This window comes from Lissotriton helveticus, chromosome 5_1 (genome assembly GCF_964261635.1).
Source record: "Lissotriton helveticus chromosome 5_1, aLisHel1.1, whole genome shotgun sequence".
Lineage (NCBI taxonomy): Eukaryota > Metazoa > Chordata > Amphibia > Caudata > Salamandridae > Lissotriton > Lissotriton helveticus.
The window spans coordinates 128,636,507-128,657,494 of record NC_136065.1 but is presented as its reverse complement, the minus strand read 5'-3'; the positions used below and the strand labels follow the sequence as shown (position 1 = coordinate 128,657,494).

At 44.5% G+C, this 20,988-nt stretch overlaps 1 protein-coding gene across 2 annotated transcripts in view; it reads left to right on the top strand.

Annotated features, from left to right (window-relative positions):
- Positions 1 to 20,988, top strand: part of CNTRL (centriolin) — a 1,008,983-nt gene that overhangs the window by 656,301 nt on the left and 331,694 nt on the right. For both annotated transcript variants that reach the window (XM_078641873.1, XM_078641874.1), the window contains one exon: positions 20,592 to 20,732. In XM_078641873.1, coding sequence (XP_078497999.1) covers positions 20,592 to 20,732 — 141 coding nt within the window. The remainder of the gene's footprint in view (positions 1 to 20,591; positions 20,733 to 20,988) is intronic.

Genomic DNA, 20,988 nt, shown 5'->3' with positions numbered 1-20,988 from the left:
GTGGGACTCGGGGACGCTGACGCTTTTCTTTGTGCGCTCTAGCAGTCAGGTTGACTAGCTAGAGCCCTATAAACCATCAGCACTATGGCGTGCAGCGTGTGCGCGCGGCGTGGGTGCCGGAGCGCCGCCGGAGTCACGCCAGGGTCGAGCCCGTCTGCGCACGTCCGCGCTGAGGACGGGCTGGACGGCTGGTCGGACGTAATTGCCGATTGTGCTTTCACAGGCTTCAGGTATACTAAACAAGACCTGCTAAAGCTAAAGCCTTCTGGTCTTCCATGCCATCACAGTTCTGTCCCAGAGGCTCTTTTAACTTACCCCCGTTGTGGCTGCTTTAAGGAGGGCCATGGGGTCCCTGGGCTTACCCTGGCTCCTGGTCAGGTGTGACAGAGCCGAAATGGGGGAGGCTGTGTTGTGAGGGAGAATGGCTTCTTCATTAATGCTCGCTCTTTAATCAAGCACAATGTTGCCTTTAAGGATCTTGTTCTGGACAGGAAACCCACATGGGTGTTTGTCACAGAAACCTGGGCAAAAGATTCCTCGGGTCCAGACCTAGTGGAAGCAGTTCCAGAAGGCTACTTCTTCGCTAGGCTGGATAGGACAGGTCGCATAGGAGGAGGTTTGGGTATCCTATATAGGGATAGTCTCCTATGCCACACTACCCCGCTATATGACCCTAAGGATGATGTGCAAGTCCTACATTTTTGCTTAAAAGGCTCCTTTGAGTTGCCTTTCACTGGTGTCCTAATTTACCGCCCCCCTGGGTCTAGAACGGAGTTTGGACAAAATATGCTTAACATTCTTGAACCATATTTTGGCTGTGAGCATTTTACGGTTCTGGGAGATCTGAATTACCATCTTGAGAATATGGAGTCCAGTGACACCTTCTCCCTGATCGATGCTATGTTTGCTTGCGGGCTGAACCAACTTGTGAGGGGTGCTACCCATCAAGCGGGCCATACGCTTGATGGAATTTTTTCAAATGATGAAAGGTTGACAGTTAATAACCCTTTCCCCCTCTCATGGTCCGATCACTATGCGGTCCCAATAGAAATGTCTTGTACTACTATGGATAGCATGGAAAGGGTCTCAAGTAAGATGGTATCTCGACGAAATTTTAAGACCATCTCTAATAACATCCTTGCCCCTATGATTCCCAGTATGAAAATTTCTCAGGAGGAAGACGTATGTCTTTCGGTCACCCAGCTAGAAAAGGCGGTCACCATGGCTCTGGAGGAATTTGCCCCTGTCCGTTTACGATACTCGGCCAGGAAAAAGCCGTCGGGCCCTTGGTTCTCTGAATCATTAAGACTCCTTAGGCAGGGAGTTAGGAGGCAGGAGCGTCTCTGGTTGGCTAGCTGGGACTTGAGGGAAAAAGAGGCCCATAAAATCTTATTGAGGGGCTATAAGGCGGAGGTAATAAGAGCTAAGCAACAATACTTTACTGCTTGTACCACCTCACTCTGCTCCCCGAAAGAGCTTTTTAAGATTGTTGATTCTCTAACCTCCCTTCAGATTCCTGATCCTGTCATCGGCTCTCAGCTGCTGTGTAATAACATCGCCTCTTTCTTTCTGGCAAAGATTGCTGATCTGTATTCGGCCTTAGAGCTTCAGAAGGCTTTAATTGCTGATTCTTCTGGTTCCGCTGAGTTTGTTTTAACTATGGTGGAGGTTACTCCTTCGGGACGCTTGGCATCCTTCCCTCCCCTTGTATTTCAGGAACTAGAGAACCTTCTCACTAGGACCAGATCAGGCTCCCCCTTAGATCACTGTCCTCTCATGCTTCTCAAGCAGTGTAAAGAGACCCTTTTACCTCCCCTTTTAGAGATCATGAATGGGGCAATGAGGCTTGGTACCTTTCCTCAGCAATGGAAAAGGGCAGTGGTAAAACCACTACTTAAGAAGCCTACACTGGACCCTGAGGTACTTAAAAACTTTCGCCCCATTTCGCTGCTCCCTGCCGCTGCGAAGATGCTGGAAACACATCTTAATAAGCATCTCGCTGCCTTTCTGGAGAACTCTGGCCTTTTAGATCATTTGCAGCATGGATTCAGGAGGGAGCATAGCACCGAGTCGGCCCTTACCATTGTGCTGGTTAACATCCACCCCGAGTTGATAAGGGCCAGACCACCCTCCTCATCCTGCTAGATCTTACAGCTGCGTTTGATACCCTTTCTCCCACGGTGTTAACATCTCGCCTGAGGGAGATTGGGGTGGAGGGGTCCGCTCTTAGTTTGCTGACTTCCTTCCTAGATCAGAGGGAACAGAGAGTGATGCTGGGGGAGTTTCTATCTCCATCCCTGTCTTTGCAATGTGGGGTCCCTCAGGGGTCGGCATTAAGTCCGACCCTTTTCAACATCTATGTGACCCCACTTGCCAGACTGATAAGATCTTTTGGGATGGAGGTAGTCTCCTACGCCGACGATACCCAGATCCTGGTCTCCCTCTCTGTCTATTAACGAGGCTGCCTCCAATTTTAGATCTTGTTTGGAGGCAGTCGCGCAGTGGATGACTTACAATTCATTAAAACTGAATGGTGAGAAGACAGAGATCTTGGTGTTTGGGGGAAAGGAGGACATCTGGTCGGCAAATTGGTGGCCTGCCTCACTAGGAGCTTGTCCGGTACCTGCCGCTCTGGCTAAAAACTTAGGAGTTTTGATCGACCCTACCCTCAATATGCGTCAGCAGGTGAATAGAACAGTCTCCACCTGCTGGGGCATAATTCACATCTTGAGGAAGATTAAACATTACTTATCCCAGCAGGCCAGAAAGCAAGTCGTGGTTGCACTCATAAGCTCCTGACTTGACTATTGTAATGCGCTGTATGCAGGACTTAACAGGGGGCTGCTGCAGCGCCTCCAAATGGTCCAAAATGCGGCGGCTAAGTTTGTTTTGGACTTACCCAAACGGGCGTCAGCCACTTCCGCTAGGAAAGCGTTACATTGGCTCCCTATTGAGGACAGGATTTCCTTTAAAATCCTGTGCCTGACCTTTGGCGCCTTAGCGAGAAACAGGTCAGTGGGTATTGGGGCTCTTTTTGCCCCCTACAGCCCCTCGACGAATCTGCGCTCTGCCAACAAATCTCTGCTATCTGTACCACGCATTTGCAGAGTTAAATGGGGTGGCAGAGCTTTTTCCACCATAGCACCAAAAATGTGGAAAGCTCTTCCTGTGGAAATTAAGGCCCTTTCCACACTACAGTCCTTCAGAAAAGCCCTGAAGACACGGCTATTTGCCAAAGCATACCCGTAGTTTTGCTTCTGCCTTCTTTGTGATTAATTTTTTGATAGGCGCCTTGATGCCTTCGGGTTTTAGTCGCGCGTTATAAATTTTCTTTCATTCATTCATTCATTACAGTAAACATCAATTAAATTCAATAATGTACGTACTGAACTTTCAGGGTTAGCAATATATAAAAGAATATCAGCATATGCTGACGTTTTAATCGGCACTTTGCTTAGATGAAGGCCTTCAATTTCTGTGCATTTTCTAATAGCAATTAATAGGGGTTCAATTGGAATAAGAAAAGGTAATGGACACAATGGGCAGCCTTGCCTGGTTCCTCTAAAAAGTCAAAACTTCTGTGAGAGTCGACCATTATTAAAAAGTTTGGCAGAAGGACTAGAGTAGAGAGCTGAAATCATATGAACAAACAATGAACCATAATTAAATGCAGACAGGGTGCGAAAAAGGTATTGCCAATGATTTTATCAAAAGCATTTTCCGCATCTAATGGAAAAGACAATAATATTCCAGCATCAATTGCAAGAATTAATAGTCTATTATTTTGCGAATGTCTCTTTTTCATAAAGCCAGACTGATCCACATAAATAATATAAGGAAGTATACAAGCTAATCTGGGTGCAATAATTTTAGCATACAGTTTGCAATCTTGATTTATTAAAGAAATAGGACGGCAATTAGTAACTAGAGAAGGGTCTTTATCTGGTTTCGTGAGCACAATAATCAGAGCTTCAGTAAACGACCCTGAGGTAGACCCTGTATTACTAAAATACGAAAACAAAGAAAGCAGGTGCGATGAAAGGTGAGATGAAAATTCCTTATAAAATTCCGCAGGAATACTATCCGGACCGGGACATTTATTTAACTTTAGCCATTTGATAGCTGAAATTATTTCCCCTACCATAATAGGAAGATCTATCAGTTTGTGAGATTTTAGGTAAACGACAGCCTTTCAAAAAAATATCAATATGAACTATATCAGAAGACGGTGGTTTATTATATAAATCCAAATAATATTTGATAAATTCCTTAATTATATCATCGTGGTATAAAACAATTGAACCATTTGGAGAGTGAGTAGCATTACTTTGATTTTTGTCATTTTTTTATACGGAGATAGTTAGCTAAAAGTCTACCAGATTTATTGGCACTAAAACAAAATTTAGCTTTGTTGTTAGAGATTTTTATTCCAGGTCTATTGCTTAAAATAGAGCTTAGTTCATAACGGAGTTTCTGTAATTATACCTTATATTGGAGGTTGATGGAGGTAATGTATAGACGTTGAAATTTAGCTATCTTCTTATCCAATTCTTCAAGTTGAGTGTTTTCTTGTGCCATAATGGAAATAGCTTCACTTCTAATATATGCTTTAAATGCGTCCCATCGATTAGTAATAGATGTGGAACCTTCAGAGTTGAATGAAAAATACTCTTGGATAGACGATAAAAGCTTAGGTTTATTTTTGTCATGAAGGACAATATTGGTATTCATATGCCAGCGACCTTGATCGTGTTGCCAGCAGTCGCCAGATAAAATGCATGATGTTAAAGCAATGTCCGAACTATCTATATTCTGATTAGTGGGATTAGAATTTGAGGAAATTAGACTACAGGAAATTAAAAAATAATCCAACCTTGAATAGGAATCATGAGGATTAGAAAAAGAAGTAAACTGTTTATCAGTGGAATTATGCAGACGCCATACATCAACCATTTTGGTAGTGTTAACCCCTTCCATGCTCATGACGAGCTCATGAGGCACACTGGAACTGTGCTTATGACGAGCTGGCCTTGTCATGAACAATGGGATTATCAATCAATCAGCACAGGAGGGAAAAAGCCATAGCAGCCAAGGTGTTAAAGAAGGATTTGAGTGAGAAAAACGCTTTTAGAGGACGAAATTTGGATTGGGATATTCTATCCAGTAATGGGTCAGAGGTAAGATCCCTCTGATGATTAGAGGAACATTACCCAATTTTAGAACCTCTGAAGTAAATCTGGACCAAAAATCAGCATCATCATTAGTAGGCCCATATACATTAATTAGGTGGAAAACCTTATTGTCGATTTTAATATTGGCTATAATGAAGCGACCTTCAGAATAAGAACGCTTATGTGAAATCTGAACATGTAATTTTTTTGCAAAAAGAATTGCTACCCCATTTTTCCTATTGAGATCCGGAGATGAAATAATAGCCCGACCCATTTTTTTATTCATATAGGATAACACTTTATCATCTACATGGGACTCTTGAATTAAACAAATATCTGCTTTATGCCTGGCTAAATAATCTAAAACCTTAGTGCATTTAACAGGGTGCCATAAACCCTTAACATTAAATGAAACAATTTTAATACCATTAACACTCGACATTCTGAAAAAAGCATAAAGATAGATAAAAGGATAGATAAGAAAGATAGAATGAAAAACGAATAGTAGCTAATATATCAATATAGACAAGACACAAAGGTCACCAACTGACAAGAAAAATAATGACTATACAACATAGAAACATATATAGTACTCCTGATTCGCACACACACATGCGAAGAAGGACCTACTCAACATGCCCTCATAAGATACTCTAATCAATTAAAAATGCTAGCAACAAAAATTCTAGAAACATTAAGGTCAGGTTGTAGTCCCATTTTTTTCCATTGAATACTGTGACTGCAGATCCAAAAAGCGTCGAAGATCCTCAGGATGTTGAAAAGACTTAGACGACCCATCTTTCCAAATTTGCATAGTGGACGGATCAAAAAACCATGTTGATAACCAGCATTTCTCAGCCTGGGACGAAGATCCGAAAATTCCTTGCGAATGTTGACTGTATCTTTAGCAAAGTCTTGATGAATAACATTTTTATTCCCATTGACCATTAACGAAGGAATGTCTCTGCCAGCCTTTCGTATCAAAACTAAATGGTGATGATGTAAAACTTTGAATATGCTTTGACAAGGCTGAGAAGGGATTCTGTCTGCCTTATCAATCTCGAATTCTTCAGGAAATGTAATATTTAAAAGACCAGGAAGTACGTTTTCTAAATATAACCTGCAGTCATTACTCTCCATATCTTCCGGTAAAAAAAAAATTGCAGTTTATATTGTCTATTGCGATTTTCCAAATCCAGAAATAATTTATTCATAGGTGCAATTTTGGCTGCAATAGGTATAAGATGGTAAATTTTAGCCTTATAGTCCTGAATTTTAATAGCATAGTCAGAGACCTTCATGGAAAGACCAGCCATATCTTTACGTACATTTTTGTCTGTATTGATACTACTTTAGTCAATCAACCAGTAGATTTATAGAGCATTTCTTGTCACCCATGAGGTTATCCTGGCAATGGCAGGGTCCAGTTGATTAGCCAAATAGCCAGGTCTTCAGGGATTTTCTGAACTTTGGAAGAGATGGGGGGGGGTCCATAAATGAAAGTAGCTGGTTCCTTATCTTTGCTGCTGGATAGGAGAAGGAGAGACCTCTGCATCCGCTTTGTCAGATGTTGGGGGTGAGGGTTAGAGGAAGGAACGTGGAGTGAAGGTGTCTGGTGGGCTGATGGAAGTTCAGACGGTGTTCAAGTAGATGGGTCCGCAGTTGTGTAGGACCTTGTATCCATGGTTCAGGAGTTTGAACTGTCATTTTTTCTGTACGGGGAGCCCGTGGAGTTCACCGAGGTAGGAGTGATATGGGTTTGTCTAGGGAGATCCAGGATGAGTCTGGCATTCTTTATGGTCTGTAGTTGTCATAGAAGGGGAGCTGCGATCCCTGCATAGAGAGCGTTTCCATTACCAGTCGCTGGCTGCATCTTGAACTTTGGGGTAGCCTTTTGATTATCTTACGAAGCATGCAGAGGATGAAAAAGCAAAAGGGGGAGGCAGAGTTGACCTGAGCCATCATGGTTAGCTTGTTGTCCAGAATGATGCTAAGGTCCTAGCTTGGTCAGTGGGGGTAGGAGTAGATCTGAGTTCTGAGGGCCACCTGGATGTGTCCCATGGGAGCATTTTTTCGGAGAATCAGTGCTTCTGTTTTGTCCGCCGTGTTGAGCTTCAAGTTCCAGTTGATGACATCTGTCTCTGAAGACACCATCAAGACCAACTGCCACTCTGGCAGTTGGTTTTGGTGGTGTCTTTGGAGAGGGACAGAATGAGTTTTGTGTTATAGGCGTAGGATTTGATGTTAAGTCCATGGGCTTTGGTGAGAGGTGTCATATAAGTGTTGAAGAGAGTGGGGCTGAGCGAGGATCTTTGGGGTACACCACAGATTATTTCCTTGGGCTTGGAGGTGAAGGGGGACTTTCTGCATTCTTCCGGTGAGGAAAGAGGTGATCCCTCTGAGGGTAGCTCTTTGGATGCCTATGTTGTGCAGACTTGTGAAGATTGTGTGGTGGGAGACTGTATTGAATGCTGCTGAGAGGTCTAGGAGGATCAGAGCCACAGTCTCTCCTTGGGCGAGTAGGACTCAAATGTTGTCGGTAGCCACGATAAGGGCTGTCTCAGTGCCTTCGGTTACTTTGGAATACAGATTGGGAGGAGCTGAGTAGGAGGTTCCATTCCAGATGTGAGAAGAGTTGTTGGTTGATTATGTTTTAGGTCTCCCCTAGCGACACAGCGCATGCGCTGTCGCCTTGGCGAGACCTATAGTCGTCGGTCGGAAGGGGGACAGAGATGTGCACGCGCGGACAGGAGATGTGCACTCCGTACGCGTGCACATCTCCTGTCCCACAGCTTGTGGCGTTTTTCAGGACACGCGCTCACTTTCCCTCCCTCTCCCCCGTGATCTCTTCCCCGTCACAGAGTCACTGCTTGTTATTTACAGTGGCAGCTGGTGGCGCCACACACATAATGGTTATTTTCTGTTGTAGTGCACAGCGTTCATGTTTAAAACACAGTGGCTGCTTAGGACGCGCTCTCTTTATTGATTAGTTGCAGCTGCAGTGCACTGTGTTGGTTTTAAACTATAGTGGCTGTGTGTGCCACACACTGTATGTTGGTTATCTACAGTTTGAGTTATGGAAGCTGCCTTTGGCGCCGCACACTTGTGGGTTATATTCCTAGCTGCAGTGCACAGCAGGGAGAGGATGTGGCATTGCAGTGAGGGCTGCAATTTTAGAATTTGGAAACTAGTTTGGGATCTTGGCATCAGCTCGACGTCCTGTCATTCTGGACACGGCCTGCAAGTCGGTCAGTGCACATTCCACGGTAACAGTGCTAACTGGCCTTTCTTAAGAGATCCTCGATACGGAACAAATTAAAATTCCCTGCATGTCATGCAACGTAAACAAAGCTCATTATTTGATTTCTAGTTTAGACCTAAATCACGAATGTTGCACAAAATGTCGACACCACATTTAGCCTACATACGACCCCTTTACTGTGAGCCAGCGACTGCAGAGGTGCACCGATGTAGCTATTTGCCCATCTTTGTAATGTAAAAAATGCACAGACTAGCCCTTAACCTAAACAATCTTGTCTAAATCCCATAGCTGCTGTTGCACATTCCCACAAGCAGTGCTTTCATCTTTCCTCTAACCCTCTTCCACTCCTCCACACAGTCCGGGTCCAATCAAAGCCCTGCTTCGAAAAATGTCAACAATGTATTTTCACGATCCGAAGCAGTCTTTATAAGGTGCTCACCCCCCTAAAAAACAACCTACATACTACTCTACCCTCATTCACCATTTTAAAGCAAAACGATACTTCAACCCCAAAAAGTTAGTTCCAAATATAGAATTTACTAGTTTCCTAATTTCGCAAACCAAAAAATCCCAGTTTCTCCTCTAATCCATGGACGTAAACAGCCATATATCATTATTAGTTTAGCAGTTTTATATAGTGCAAACTCAACCCAAAGGTATTTGTAGCACTTTACATGAGCAACTGCTGCGTTACACAAGGTTGTATTCATTTTTTAGGCAGGGAGTTGCACCGGACCACAAGATTTTGAGCTGACGCCCAGACTCGAACATGGTTCTATTTTAGCATCCTGCTTAATTTATTTTTTTTACATTTTGGTAATGTCTTTCCAGCTGTCATAATGTCCTTTCTACAAAACAGAAAATAGACAAAAATAAAGGGGTAGACCAGAAAACAAGTGTAAATCAGGGCTTCCCTGCTTATACTGTGTGCTCTTGGGCTCCTTGGCTAAAAGGCCTTAACATTGAAAAAGCCAATAGCTCTCGCATCGCCGAGACCTATTGGCTTTTTTAAAGACTGGAATTGAAATAGATTCTGATCCCGATTTTGATATGGAGGGGCTATTTGCTGGCATTGAGGACATCAGTCACCACCGGGGCCCTCAAATCCATTTTGTGCTTAAATAAATATGAAGAAATCTTGTCTGGTCCTGTGATTTCACAGAGAAGCACTCATAAACTTATTTAATTACCTCCTGTATATGAAAGACCATGCTCTTCGTAGATTACATTATTGTCTTATTAATGCTCATTTCGTTAGTATATAATTCTTTTATTGTGTAGTTAATAAAAACCATTACAATGTGAAATGCAATTTTGTTTTAAAAATATTTGGAAGTATACATTGTTATACAAGTGTTAAAAACGACAGTTGAGTGAAATTGTAAAAGACAATGATACTATTGAGTTTAAAAAAGTAATTCACTAATAAAAGATACAGTTTTAAGAATCCTAAACATTCAGGGTGGTGTTAACTCGTTACAAACATTTTTGTTTGTTTTTTCGAAGTTAATGACATATTTGATCATTCGACAGATAAATTGTGGATCTGCTGTGTCCATCGCTTGTAAAATCGCAGAGCGACATGTACGGATTCCCTTTTCTTTGAATTTTGCCTTTAGTAACCTCCGATGATCACTATCCAGTGCAGGGCAAATGCAGATCACGTGAATAAAGTCTTGGGTGGCAGCGCCACAGAGATCACACTCCTTGGGACCCGGATGCTTCCAGCCAGGTTGATCGGCATTTGTTGGTAATTTACCCATACGTAGGTTTAAATATTTTTGTTTAAGATGTGGTGGAAAGGCGAGACCTAGATAGGTTGCTGGTGCCGGATTTTTGTAAGATTGTAGTATCATCCAGGCATGTGAGCGTTGTCTCAGAATTGATTTGTCGTCAATCAGCGAGTGCATGTTAGCTGCCTTTTTTACTGCCTGCTTAAATACTGCCGCAGAGAGCTTCTTTTGCCATAGTGGTGCCAATTCAGTGGTTTCCAGGGAGGAGTTTAGATACTTCGCATGCTGGGAGCTAGGATTCCTTTGCATGGCTTCCCAGATTGCGAGGTTGATTTCTATCTCGCGGTTCAGCCAGATACTGTACCAGAATTTTACTGCCTCATATTTTTTGTACAATATTTGAGACTGCAGGCCAAATTCTAACCGGACCTGAGCTGGTGAGGCGTCACACGGTAAGCTAAATACCCGTTTATACACTCTGGTTTGAATTTGGTGCAAAAGCCGAGCGCTTCGTCCACAGTGTACCACACTGCCATAGGCTATTGTTGGAAGCAGCTTGGCTTTGATGACTGTTAGGAGGGGAGTAAACAATGGGCCGTTCAGCTGCTTAGAGAGGCTGCTGAATGCGTGTAGTAATGCTCATTTCGTTAGATCTAGACATTCTACTAAAGAGGTTCACCCATTTATGTGGGAAAATAGGAGCTGTTGGCAAACTGCCAGAATAAACCTTGATTTCTGAAATACTTTCTAGACTCAGATCCTCCCATTTCTATCAAAAGTGAGGGAAGAGGATTTTCGGTCCATTCGGTTCCCCTGATTAGATCCGGAGGTAATCAAAAAATAGGGAATGGACACTAGTATCTACTGAACCATTAGTTCAAAATTGACAACCCTCATAGGCAGCCTGATTAATTCGATGCGGTATATCTTTTTTCCGCCCCGTCAGGTGTCATGACATATTCATAGGGAAGTCAAAAGCGTGTGGTATGCCTGCCTCACCCGAGGCTACCTCTGGTCCAGGTAGAAGTGTCCAGAAATAATAGGGAGGGTGAATTATTATAAAAGCAGTGTATCTCCAAAAGTTATTTAATGAAAAAGGGGATGACACTGTCGATTAAAAATGTCGATATATATATGTAATCGAGTAACTAGATTACCATATACCTATGTATATATGGGTGCGTCAACATGTTTCAGCTCTCTGGGCCCAGCCGGGTCTATAGAGCTTTCGTCAGGACAAAGAACAAACCAAAACATAAATGAGGTACTCACACTAGTAGTGTAGGTTCCTTTCGCTATTTTTTTAGCGTTTCTTATTTTGTCACCTGAAAAATAGGAGCACAAACACATACAATCCAAAACATTGTGGTATTGTGGTTATGGTGATTAGGCATAATGCTTTTTTAGAGCACACATACTAGGATTACTAGTGAATTTTTATGCACCTAGTATTTAGTTACATAAACTTTTTTTGCAAGGGAAAGGTGAAGGAGAACAGGTATTTACATTATATACAGAGAGCATGCTATTAATGCGTGTTAGCGATACTGCGCATCTAGTTGGAGTTGCGTGCAGAAACATTAGCGCGTTCTGTTGTGTGATATAAAAGACGCGCAATGAATGGTAAAAAAGCGGTACCTTAATAGGTTCTTTTGAGGACTTCAGCAAGGGTATGAGAGTCGCTAAGCGTGGTCTTTTCTAAGGGAATATAGTCAAAAGTTACAGGATTTTCAGTTTCAGGTCTTACCCGTATATCAGCATCTTAGGCAGTGATTCTTACCCACGTGGACCGCGATCTGGGCCCTGTGCTGACTCTGCCCCTGGTTACAGGCGGGGCTCCGTTTCTGGCCTTTTGTCAGCAGGGTCATGAACACAAAAGTAGGACTCCGATGTGTTCTCTCAAGATGGGCGCCACCTCTGGGTGTAAAACTAAGGATACTGATTATTGAGCATTGAGTGTTCTTTGAGAGAACACATCGGAGTCCTACTTTTGTGTTCATGACCCTGCTGACAAAAGGCCAGAAACGGAGCCCCGCCTGTAACGAGGGGCAGAGTCAGCACAGGGCCCAGATTGCGGTCCACGTGGGTAAGAATCACTGCCTAAGATGCTGATATACGGGTAAGACCTGAAACTGAAAATCCTGTAACTTTTGACTATATTCCCTTAGAAAAGACCACGCTTAGCGACTCTCATACCCTTGCTGAAGTCCTCAAAAGAACCTATTAAGGTACCGCTTTTTACCATTGATTGCGCGTCTTTTATATCACACAACAGAACGCGCTAATATTTCTGCACGCCACTCCAACTAGATGCGCAGTATCGCTAACACGCATTAATAGCATGCTCTCTGTATATAATGTAAATACCTGTTCTCCTTCACCTTTCCCTTGCAAAAAAAGTTTATGTAACTAAATACTAGGTGCATAAAAATTCACTAGTAATCCTAGTATGTGTGCTCTAAAAAAGCATTATGCCTAATCACCATAACCACAATACCACAATGTTTTGGATTGTATGTGTTTGTGCTCCTATTTTTCAGGTGACAAAATAAGAAACGCTAAAAAAATAGCGAAAGGAACCTACACTACTAGTGTGAGTACCTCATTTATGTTTTTGTTTGTTCTTTGTCCTGACGAAGGCTCTATAGACCCGGCTGGGCCCAGAGAGCTGAAACATGTTGACGCACCCATATATACATAGGTATATGGTAATCTAGTTACTCGATTACATATATATATCGACATTTTTAATCGACAGTGTCATCCCCTTTTTCATTAAATAACTTTTGGAGATACACTGCTTTTATAATAATTCACCCTCCCTATTATTTCTGGACACTTCTACCTGGACCAGAGGTAGCCTCGGGTGAGGCAGGCATACCACACGCTTTTGACTTCCCTATGAATATGTCATGACACCTGACGGGGCGGAAAAAAGATATACCGCATCGAATGAATCAGGCTGCCTATGAGGGTTGTCAATTTTGAACTAATGGTTCAGTAGATACTAGTGTCCATTCCCTATTTTTTGATTACCTTCAGATCCTCCCATGCCTTGTCGTGGACATGCACCTCCCTGGCAGGAATAGTTTATTTGTAGCACCTTAACATCACTACAACTTCTGTATCGTGAAGAGAATTTTTACGGGCACTATTAAGATCAAAGCTTGACTTGCACCATTTATATTTCTTAACCAAGATAGGGCCTAGTGTACTTGATCGAAGCAAACGTTCAATAGTATTGGAAAAAACTTGAAATGCTTCCAGAATATGTCAATGAGCAGGGGGCCTCATTCCAACAATATAACAATTCCTGAAAACTGAAGCTCACCACTGTTTTAATTAGCCTACCTGATTTGACCAGTTACCTTTCTCAGCTATGGTACACCACCCCACAAACTAAGGGCCTGATTTTTGATTTTGGCAGGCAGTGTTCGACCTGCCGCTATGGTGTATTAATTTACTCCCGCCAGAGTGAGGGGACTCTGCCTGCCAAATATAGAGATGTCCACAGATCTGCAGACCTCTCTGGCATTTAGAGGAACATCCGTTAGGACAGCTCCTGTAAATGCATTTAAAACGTGCTGTGCAGCTCTGTCAACATGACAACACTGCGCTGTTCTCTTTCATTTTCTCTTCTTATTGTCAAAACCTAAATCCCAAAGCAGGAATTTGCTTTTACAAATAAAACAAGCATTTGTAATGCAATATGTCTTGCACTTGCGAGAGTTTAAGCTATTAGTATTGTAATTGTCAATTTTTGCCTTTTATTTTTGTTTTAAAAACCAAACCATAAATAAGAGGCATTGTCATTTACAATGCCAATAGCTCAAACTCGTGTAAATGTGAGACCTATTGCATTGCAAATGCTTGTCTAATACATTGTCCAGGAACAGAAGCAGGGAGATCAGTCTGTAGTTGTTGAGTTCGCTGGGGTCTGCAGATGGTTCCTTTAGTAGGGTGTAGACTTCTGCGTGTTTCCAGTTCTCTGTAAAGGTGGCCATGGCAATTGAGGTATTGAACAAGGTGGTGAGTATGTGGCTGATTCTGGCTCTGCCTAGGTTAAAGATGTGGTCAGTCCTGTGGGGCAAGCTGGCTCCATTCAGTAAGTCTGATGTCTGTGGTGCTAGTCGGGTTGTTGTGTTGCTTGAAGAAGTTGGTGGCATTACAATGAGGTTTGATGTTTTTGTAGATGTTGGCGATCTTGTTGTGGAAGACGTTTGCAAGGTTGTCGCTTTATCGTTATATTATCTCTTTACAAGGTGGGGAGTCTGTAGTTAGAAGTATTGACCAGTAGAAAAAGTTGCTTATTTTCCGTAAAAATCTTTCTGTTGGAAACTGCATCTAACTGCAGGTTTCTCACTGACTCTCTCACCTTCCCTGTTCTGTGAACTGGATTCTCTTACATCTGAAAAGGTTTAAATCTAGCGATATACACGCAGGTCATACCAATTTACCAATGTGCTCTGCATCTGTGAGCTCAAATAACTCAGAAAGCAACTGGCATCGGCGTACATGGGTGCTGCTTATATGTGGCTCCACTCTTCACTTCCTCAGAAATGACTTGGCCACAGAGATGCACAAAGCTGTCTAGCAATGCATATAACTCTTTGAAAGTTTCCAGATCTAGTATGATGCCCGAGTATGATTATTCCCTATTTTTTTTTTTGTTTGAATATCTTATTTGTTTTCATTATATAGTCATAGTACATGTCAGAATGCAAACAAGGAAATTCAACATGGTTTCTCTTAATCACACAAAGGCATTCAGAAGAAATAGCAATTCACCATAGGACTTTGGTTGCACATTGTCTCACTTAAGATAATAACTTTCTCAAAGGTATGATATTTGCGAAAATAAATCAATTACATGCCTAAGAAGCAATGGCCTCGCATTGGGAAAAAGATAATGTATGAGGCAACAGGTAATCACAATAAACCCCTATATGCTGCCTGAGCTAGTACGAGCAGTGCATGTGGCATAAGTGACTTTTAGAGAGTGCACAGCCGCGTGGCCCGGATAGCAGCGTGTCTTGCGGTGTATGGATGTAATGCGACGTTGCATAACTATCCGGGTGTGAGACTTATTGGAGCCCTTCTCCAATATTAGTTATGGGGCGTAACGCCCAATATGTTCCCGTTAGCGGATGCTTTGGAATAGGGGGCAACTGGTATATGATTCAATATTCAAAACATCTTAACGTGTGTCAAATAGGAAAACTGTCATGATACTCAAATGTAACTTACTAAACTGAAAAAGGAAGGGGAGAAAAGAAAAGGGCTAGAAGTACTTCTGTGTGTAGTCATGAACGTTTGTCTTCAATTCCGGGGAATGGCCAGTGTGGGTACTCGGGAGGCAAGGGTCGGCCGCGGCGTGGGTCTCTCCGGGGGGGGGGGGGGGGGGGAGATTCAGCTCTTCGTGACAGACAAGTATCAGGCCCACAGTGTTGGGGGGGAGTGGGATCACTGTCATATGAGTTAGGAGCGCTACCGCGCGGTGCAACTGCGATGCAGAACATACGGGTACGAGGCATTAAAAAATCGTGGTGGCGTGCAGCTCTCTGTCCCACCTACTTCTCAGGCAGGATCCGGAGGGGGGAAAATCGCTAAGTAACCCCCCGATCAAGACACACCCGGTGGAAAGTTTTCAGGATATCATCCCAAAGTTGCGCAATTGGAAAATTTCTCAATCCCGCAGTCTCCTCCCTATGAAGGGTGGTGCTCTCTGCCCTCGCCCAATTGTCAAGAGAGGCACGCCAGTGTTCTGCATGTGGGGGTTCGCCACTCTTCCAGCGCTTAGTGAGTAATCTCTTAGCTGTAATGAGCCCCAGATTCCAGAATCTAGAAGGACCTCTATTCTGTTTCATTCTTTTGTACAGCCCCAGTAAGCATGTCTCCCATGTATGCTGCAGGTCCTCGCCAACACTCTCCGTCAACAGTGCCGTCACTGTGTGCCAATATGTTTGTATGTTGGGGCAGGATCACAGCATGTGGAGGAGATCCGCACCAATCAGTGAGCATCTCGGACAAGCGGAGGTAGTAATCTTGAAGTATGTATTAATTTTATCAGGTGACAAGTATGCACGATGTAATATATAAAATGGAATAAGTTCAAAGCTGGAGTTGCGTGGAATGTTAAGGTGTCCAGCCAGCACTACTGCCCATTCCTTGTCCGTCCATGCCCTTCCCCTGTCTGCTGCCCATTTGTCTCGTAACGGTTGGGAGGAACACTGTGTGTGTGTCAGAAGAGCTTATGTCAGCCAATGGACCACGTGGGAGCCATTTCCCTTGACATGTAAATATTGCACCAATAAGTGCGTTGGCAACTCCTCAGAGATGTCGCCCCACGCCCGCGTGAAGGTGTGTTTAAGGGATGCATATAAGAGAACTGAGTATGATTATTCCCATGACGAGGAATCTGCAGCTAGATAGAGTATCCACCAGAAGAGTCATTTGTTTGTTGGGTCATCCTGTTTATTACTTCTGTGTTTTTTTTATATCTAGGGGAACATAGACACAGGAAACTAAAATACAAGTTCTGTTAGTAACCTAGCGGAGCACAGTTTGATTAAGCTGAGAGGTGTATATGTATTAGAACCTGAGTTTTTGGGGACCACAGTTATTAGTGACTTCTGATAGAACTAGGTTCAATCAAAGACAATGTATGCTGTCTTTCTGGTTGTTCTTGTGCTCATGTAGGAAACTGGGATTTTGTTGCAGTACCCCCCTAATTTTTGTTGCCTGGTATTTTACGCAACTTTGACTGAAGTGTACTGGATTCCTGCTAACCAGGTCCCCAGTACCAGTGTTCTTTCCCTAATTCTGTACAATAGTTTCCCCCAATTGGCAAAAACGTTAGCACCCTCTGTAAGCCCCTAGTAAATGGTGAATGGTACCCCTGGTACCTAGGACCCGAGGTACTAAAGAGGGTCCCTAAGGGCAGCAGCACGAATTGTGCTATCCTAAAGGACCGCTCACCAAGCACGTACAGGGCTGTCATTGCATGTCTTGGTGCAGACAAAAGTCCAAGCATGACATGTCACACATCCCTGTGTGCCTGTGTACCATGTCCCCTGAAACTGCATGTGGTATTTGTAAGTCACCCCTACAGCAGGCAGGGTGCAGAATATTATATATGAGGGCATACCTGCATGAGCAAATATGCCCCTGTGCTGGTAGTCCTATTACTGCTATTGCGAGTGAACAGGGAAGCCAATTTAAAGCTGCGCTGGACCCTGGTGAAAACGAGTTCCCCAGCTACATGATGGCTTCACAGAAAACATGGATTTATGGTATCAAACATCTCTTATTGATAAACCCACACTGATTACAGTGATGGATTTACCAATACACGCACCCAGAGAGCACCTTACAGGTGCCCCCGGAAAACTTACCAGCTACTGGTGTGCTCCCTGACTAGTTTCTGCCAGCCTGCCTGCCCCCAGAGACACTGTTCTGAACTCCTAGGATGATAGGCTCTGCTCTCAGGCGACCCAGAACAAAAGCCTGTCCAGGAAGAGGATGTAACACCCCCTCCCACAGGATGACTTGCTGCTGATAAGCCTAACTTGGGTGGCAATCCTCAACCGGCTGCCACCTTTGAAATGCAAATATGGCTCTCCCTCACAGCAAAGGAAGCCAACCCCTTTGTCCATGGCCCCCTAACCACCTGGACAGGCGGGAAAATTAGCTAGTCAGGTAGGCATGCCACCTCCAGGCTAGTACCTCCCCTAAGTTGGGCTACTGTGAGGTGGACACTATTTTTCAGAAGTAGCCATTTTAGTGATGGCATACTTAGAAATTCTGGGACACGTGTGTGTCCACTTCCCACAGGAAATTGTCATATAAGGGGCATAGAGACCCCAAGGGTCAGTAGACTATTGGCTACTACTCTGCACGCCCCCCAACACACTTAAATTCAGTATTATGGGGAGCCCCTGGCACCAGAGAAGCAGATCCTGATGACTTAAGAAGAGAAAAGACTCAGAAGAGCTGCAAAAGCAGAGTGGAGAGAAGAAGCAGCTGACCTGGTACCATCCCTGCTGGCCTCAATGCATCCCTTGCTGAAAACAGCGCCAAAGTCGACTCTTCATTCAGCTGTTGACTCCAGAAACTTGGTAGGACTGCCTGCCTTTGATAAAGAACCAAAACCTCCAAATGGACAGTGGAACTGTTCCCTGCATCTCACAGCAACTCCAAAAAAAGGACTGTGAGGCCTCTGGAACTGCTAAATCCGGACACTTGAAACCACCCCTGCACCAGTCACTCTAAGTCTGAGTCAAAGTGGGCCAATAGTGTCATCAAGGGCCCCCAGCAATCCAGAGCCTGAGTCCATCGTGGACCCTCCAACGTTGCCTGCAGCCTCTGCACACAGGCCCCCGCTCTCGCTACTGCTCCGGTAAAGAAAAACCCGACGCCTAAGGACACCTCTGCACTCATCAATCAATCAATCAATCAATCAGAGCATTTGTATAGCGCACTACTCACCCGGAGGGTCTCAAGGCGCTGGGGGGGGGGGTCCGCTACTGCTCGAACAGCCAGGTCTTGAGCTGCTTCCAGAAGGCGAGGTGGTCCTGGGTCAGGCGGAGGTGGGTCGGAAGGGAGTTCCAAGTCTTGGCGGCCAGGTAGGAGAAGGACCTTCCTCCTGTGGTGGCTCTTCGGATGCGGGGGACGGCGGCGAGGGCGTGGCTGGTCGATCGAAGCTGGCGCGTGGGAGCGTAGAAGTTGAGGCGGCTGTTGAGGTATCCTGGTCCTTGGTTGTGTAGGGCTTTGTGTGCGTGGGTGAGGAGCCGGAAGGTGATTCTCTTGTTGACCGGGAGCCAGTGCAGGTCTCTCAGGTGTCCGGAGATGTGGCTGCGGCGGGGGATGTCCAGGATGAGTCGTGCTGAGGTGTTCTGGATCCGCTGGAGTCTCTTCTGGAGTTTGGCGGTGGTTCCGGCGTAGAGGGAGTTGCCGTAGTCCAGACGGCTGGTGACGAGGGCCTGGGTGACCGTCTTCCTGGTCTCGGTGGGGATCCATCGGAAGATTTTGCGTAGCATTCTCAGGATGTGGAAGCACGACGAGGAGACGGCGTTGACTTGTCTGGTCATGGAGAGGGAGGAGTCCAGGATGAAGCCCAGGTTGCGTGCGTGGTCAGTTGGTTTGGGTGCGCTGCCCAGGGCGGGGGGCCACCAGGAGTCGTCCCAGGCGGAGGGTGAGGATCCCAGGATGAGGACTTCCGTCTTGTCTGAGTTCAGTTTCAGGCGGCTGTTCGACATCCATTTGGCTACTTCTGTCATCCCTTCGTGCAGGTTGGCTCTGGCGGTGGCGGGGTCGTTAGTGAGGGAGAGGATCAGCTGGGTGTCGTCGGCGTAGGAGATGATGTTCAGGTTGTGCTGGCGTGCGATGGCTGCGAGGGGGCTCATGTAGACGTTGAAGAGAGTTGGGCTGAGCGAGGAGCCTTGAGGAACGCCGCAGATGACTTCGGTGGCCTCGGATCTGAACGGGGGGAGGCGGACTCTCTGTGTCCTTCCGGTGAGGAAGGAGGTGATCCACTCCAGTGCCTTCTCCTGGGCCATTGAGAAGAGGACCAAAGGTGTCCCTAAGTCCCTGAGCATAGTGAGGCCTAAGACCCCTTATTGATTTTGCCTGATTGGCCTCCTAACCAGAGCCTGCAGGCCTCTTTTCTCAGAGACCAATCTCCATAGAATAACATTGCACTCCTGATGCTGTTTTGCACCCTGCACCTGGCCGTCCTCATACCGCTGGTGGTGTACTGTTGGTGCTGCTTGAACCTTGCCCGCCACGCACCTTAATTCCTGGAGATTGGTCCTGTAAGGCGCTGTACTATACCTGTTTGCAGAACTTATTCTTCCTTCCATAGGATAACATTGCAGCCCTAAAGAAATGCACAAACTGTCCACTTTTTTAATTGAAAATAATTTATATTTACAAAACGTACTTACCTGAAAGATTTCTCTCTGATTTCTAAACATAAATTAAGATACTTACTATTTTTAGAAATTGGTGTGGATCTCCTTCTTGAGTTGTGTGTGTCATTGATTGATAATTGTGCGTATTTGCAGATGTCTTTCACTCCTCTCGGTTTAGCCTAAGGCTGCGCAACCACACTACCCCTTCTAGAGCTTCTGGAGATTGCTAGAGCAAGCCCCTGTCCACTTATATGGTATATCAGAGTATTGATATATCACATAAAGAGCCAGCTTCCTACAGCTCATTTGGCTGTTAATGTGAACAATTATCTGTGTTTGTACTGGATATAGAGAGATCCTGTAATACACTGGTTGGAATGCTACTTTCATCCCTTAGTGAGCCATTTTAGACGAGGGTGTAGGACCGTAGCAAGACATACATGGCTAGAAAAAGCAGTATTTATGGGGAGTTGAAGAGTACTGCCTGTGGTTAAAATGATCAAAACTCTTTCAGAGCACTTCAGGAGGACATGAAAAACTTGGAGCAGAACAAGCTTGAGCAAGAAAACATCCTGAAAGACATAAACAGTGTGGTGTCTGCCCGAGATGAAGAATTCCAGTCTCTGAACAACAAAATTGAAAGACTGACTGACAGGTGATAGTCTGTGTTTACTCTGAATATATGTGTCTTTTTAATCTTTATACAATAGCTCTTCATGTCTAAGGTGTGCAGCTTAAGAGCCTAGTTGGGAGCTGTGGCTTTAATATTACTTTTCCTGCGATAACCGATTCATTAGAATGTTTCAATCATACATACCCTTTCCAATTGTTCTGTGCATAGCGTGCTGATGCCTTGCTATTTGATAGCCTGTCAATGTGTGTAGAAAAATGACGAATAAATCAATATTTAA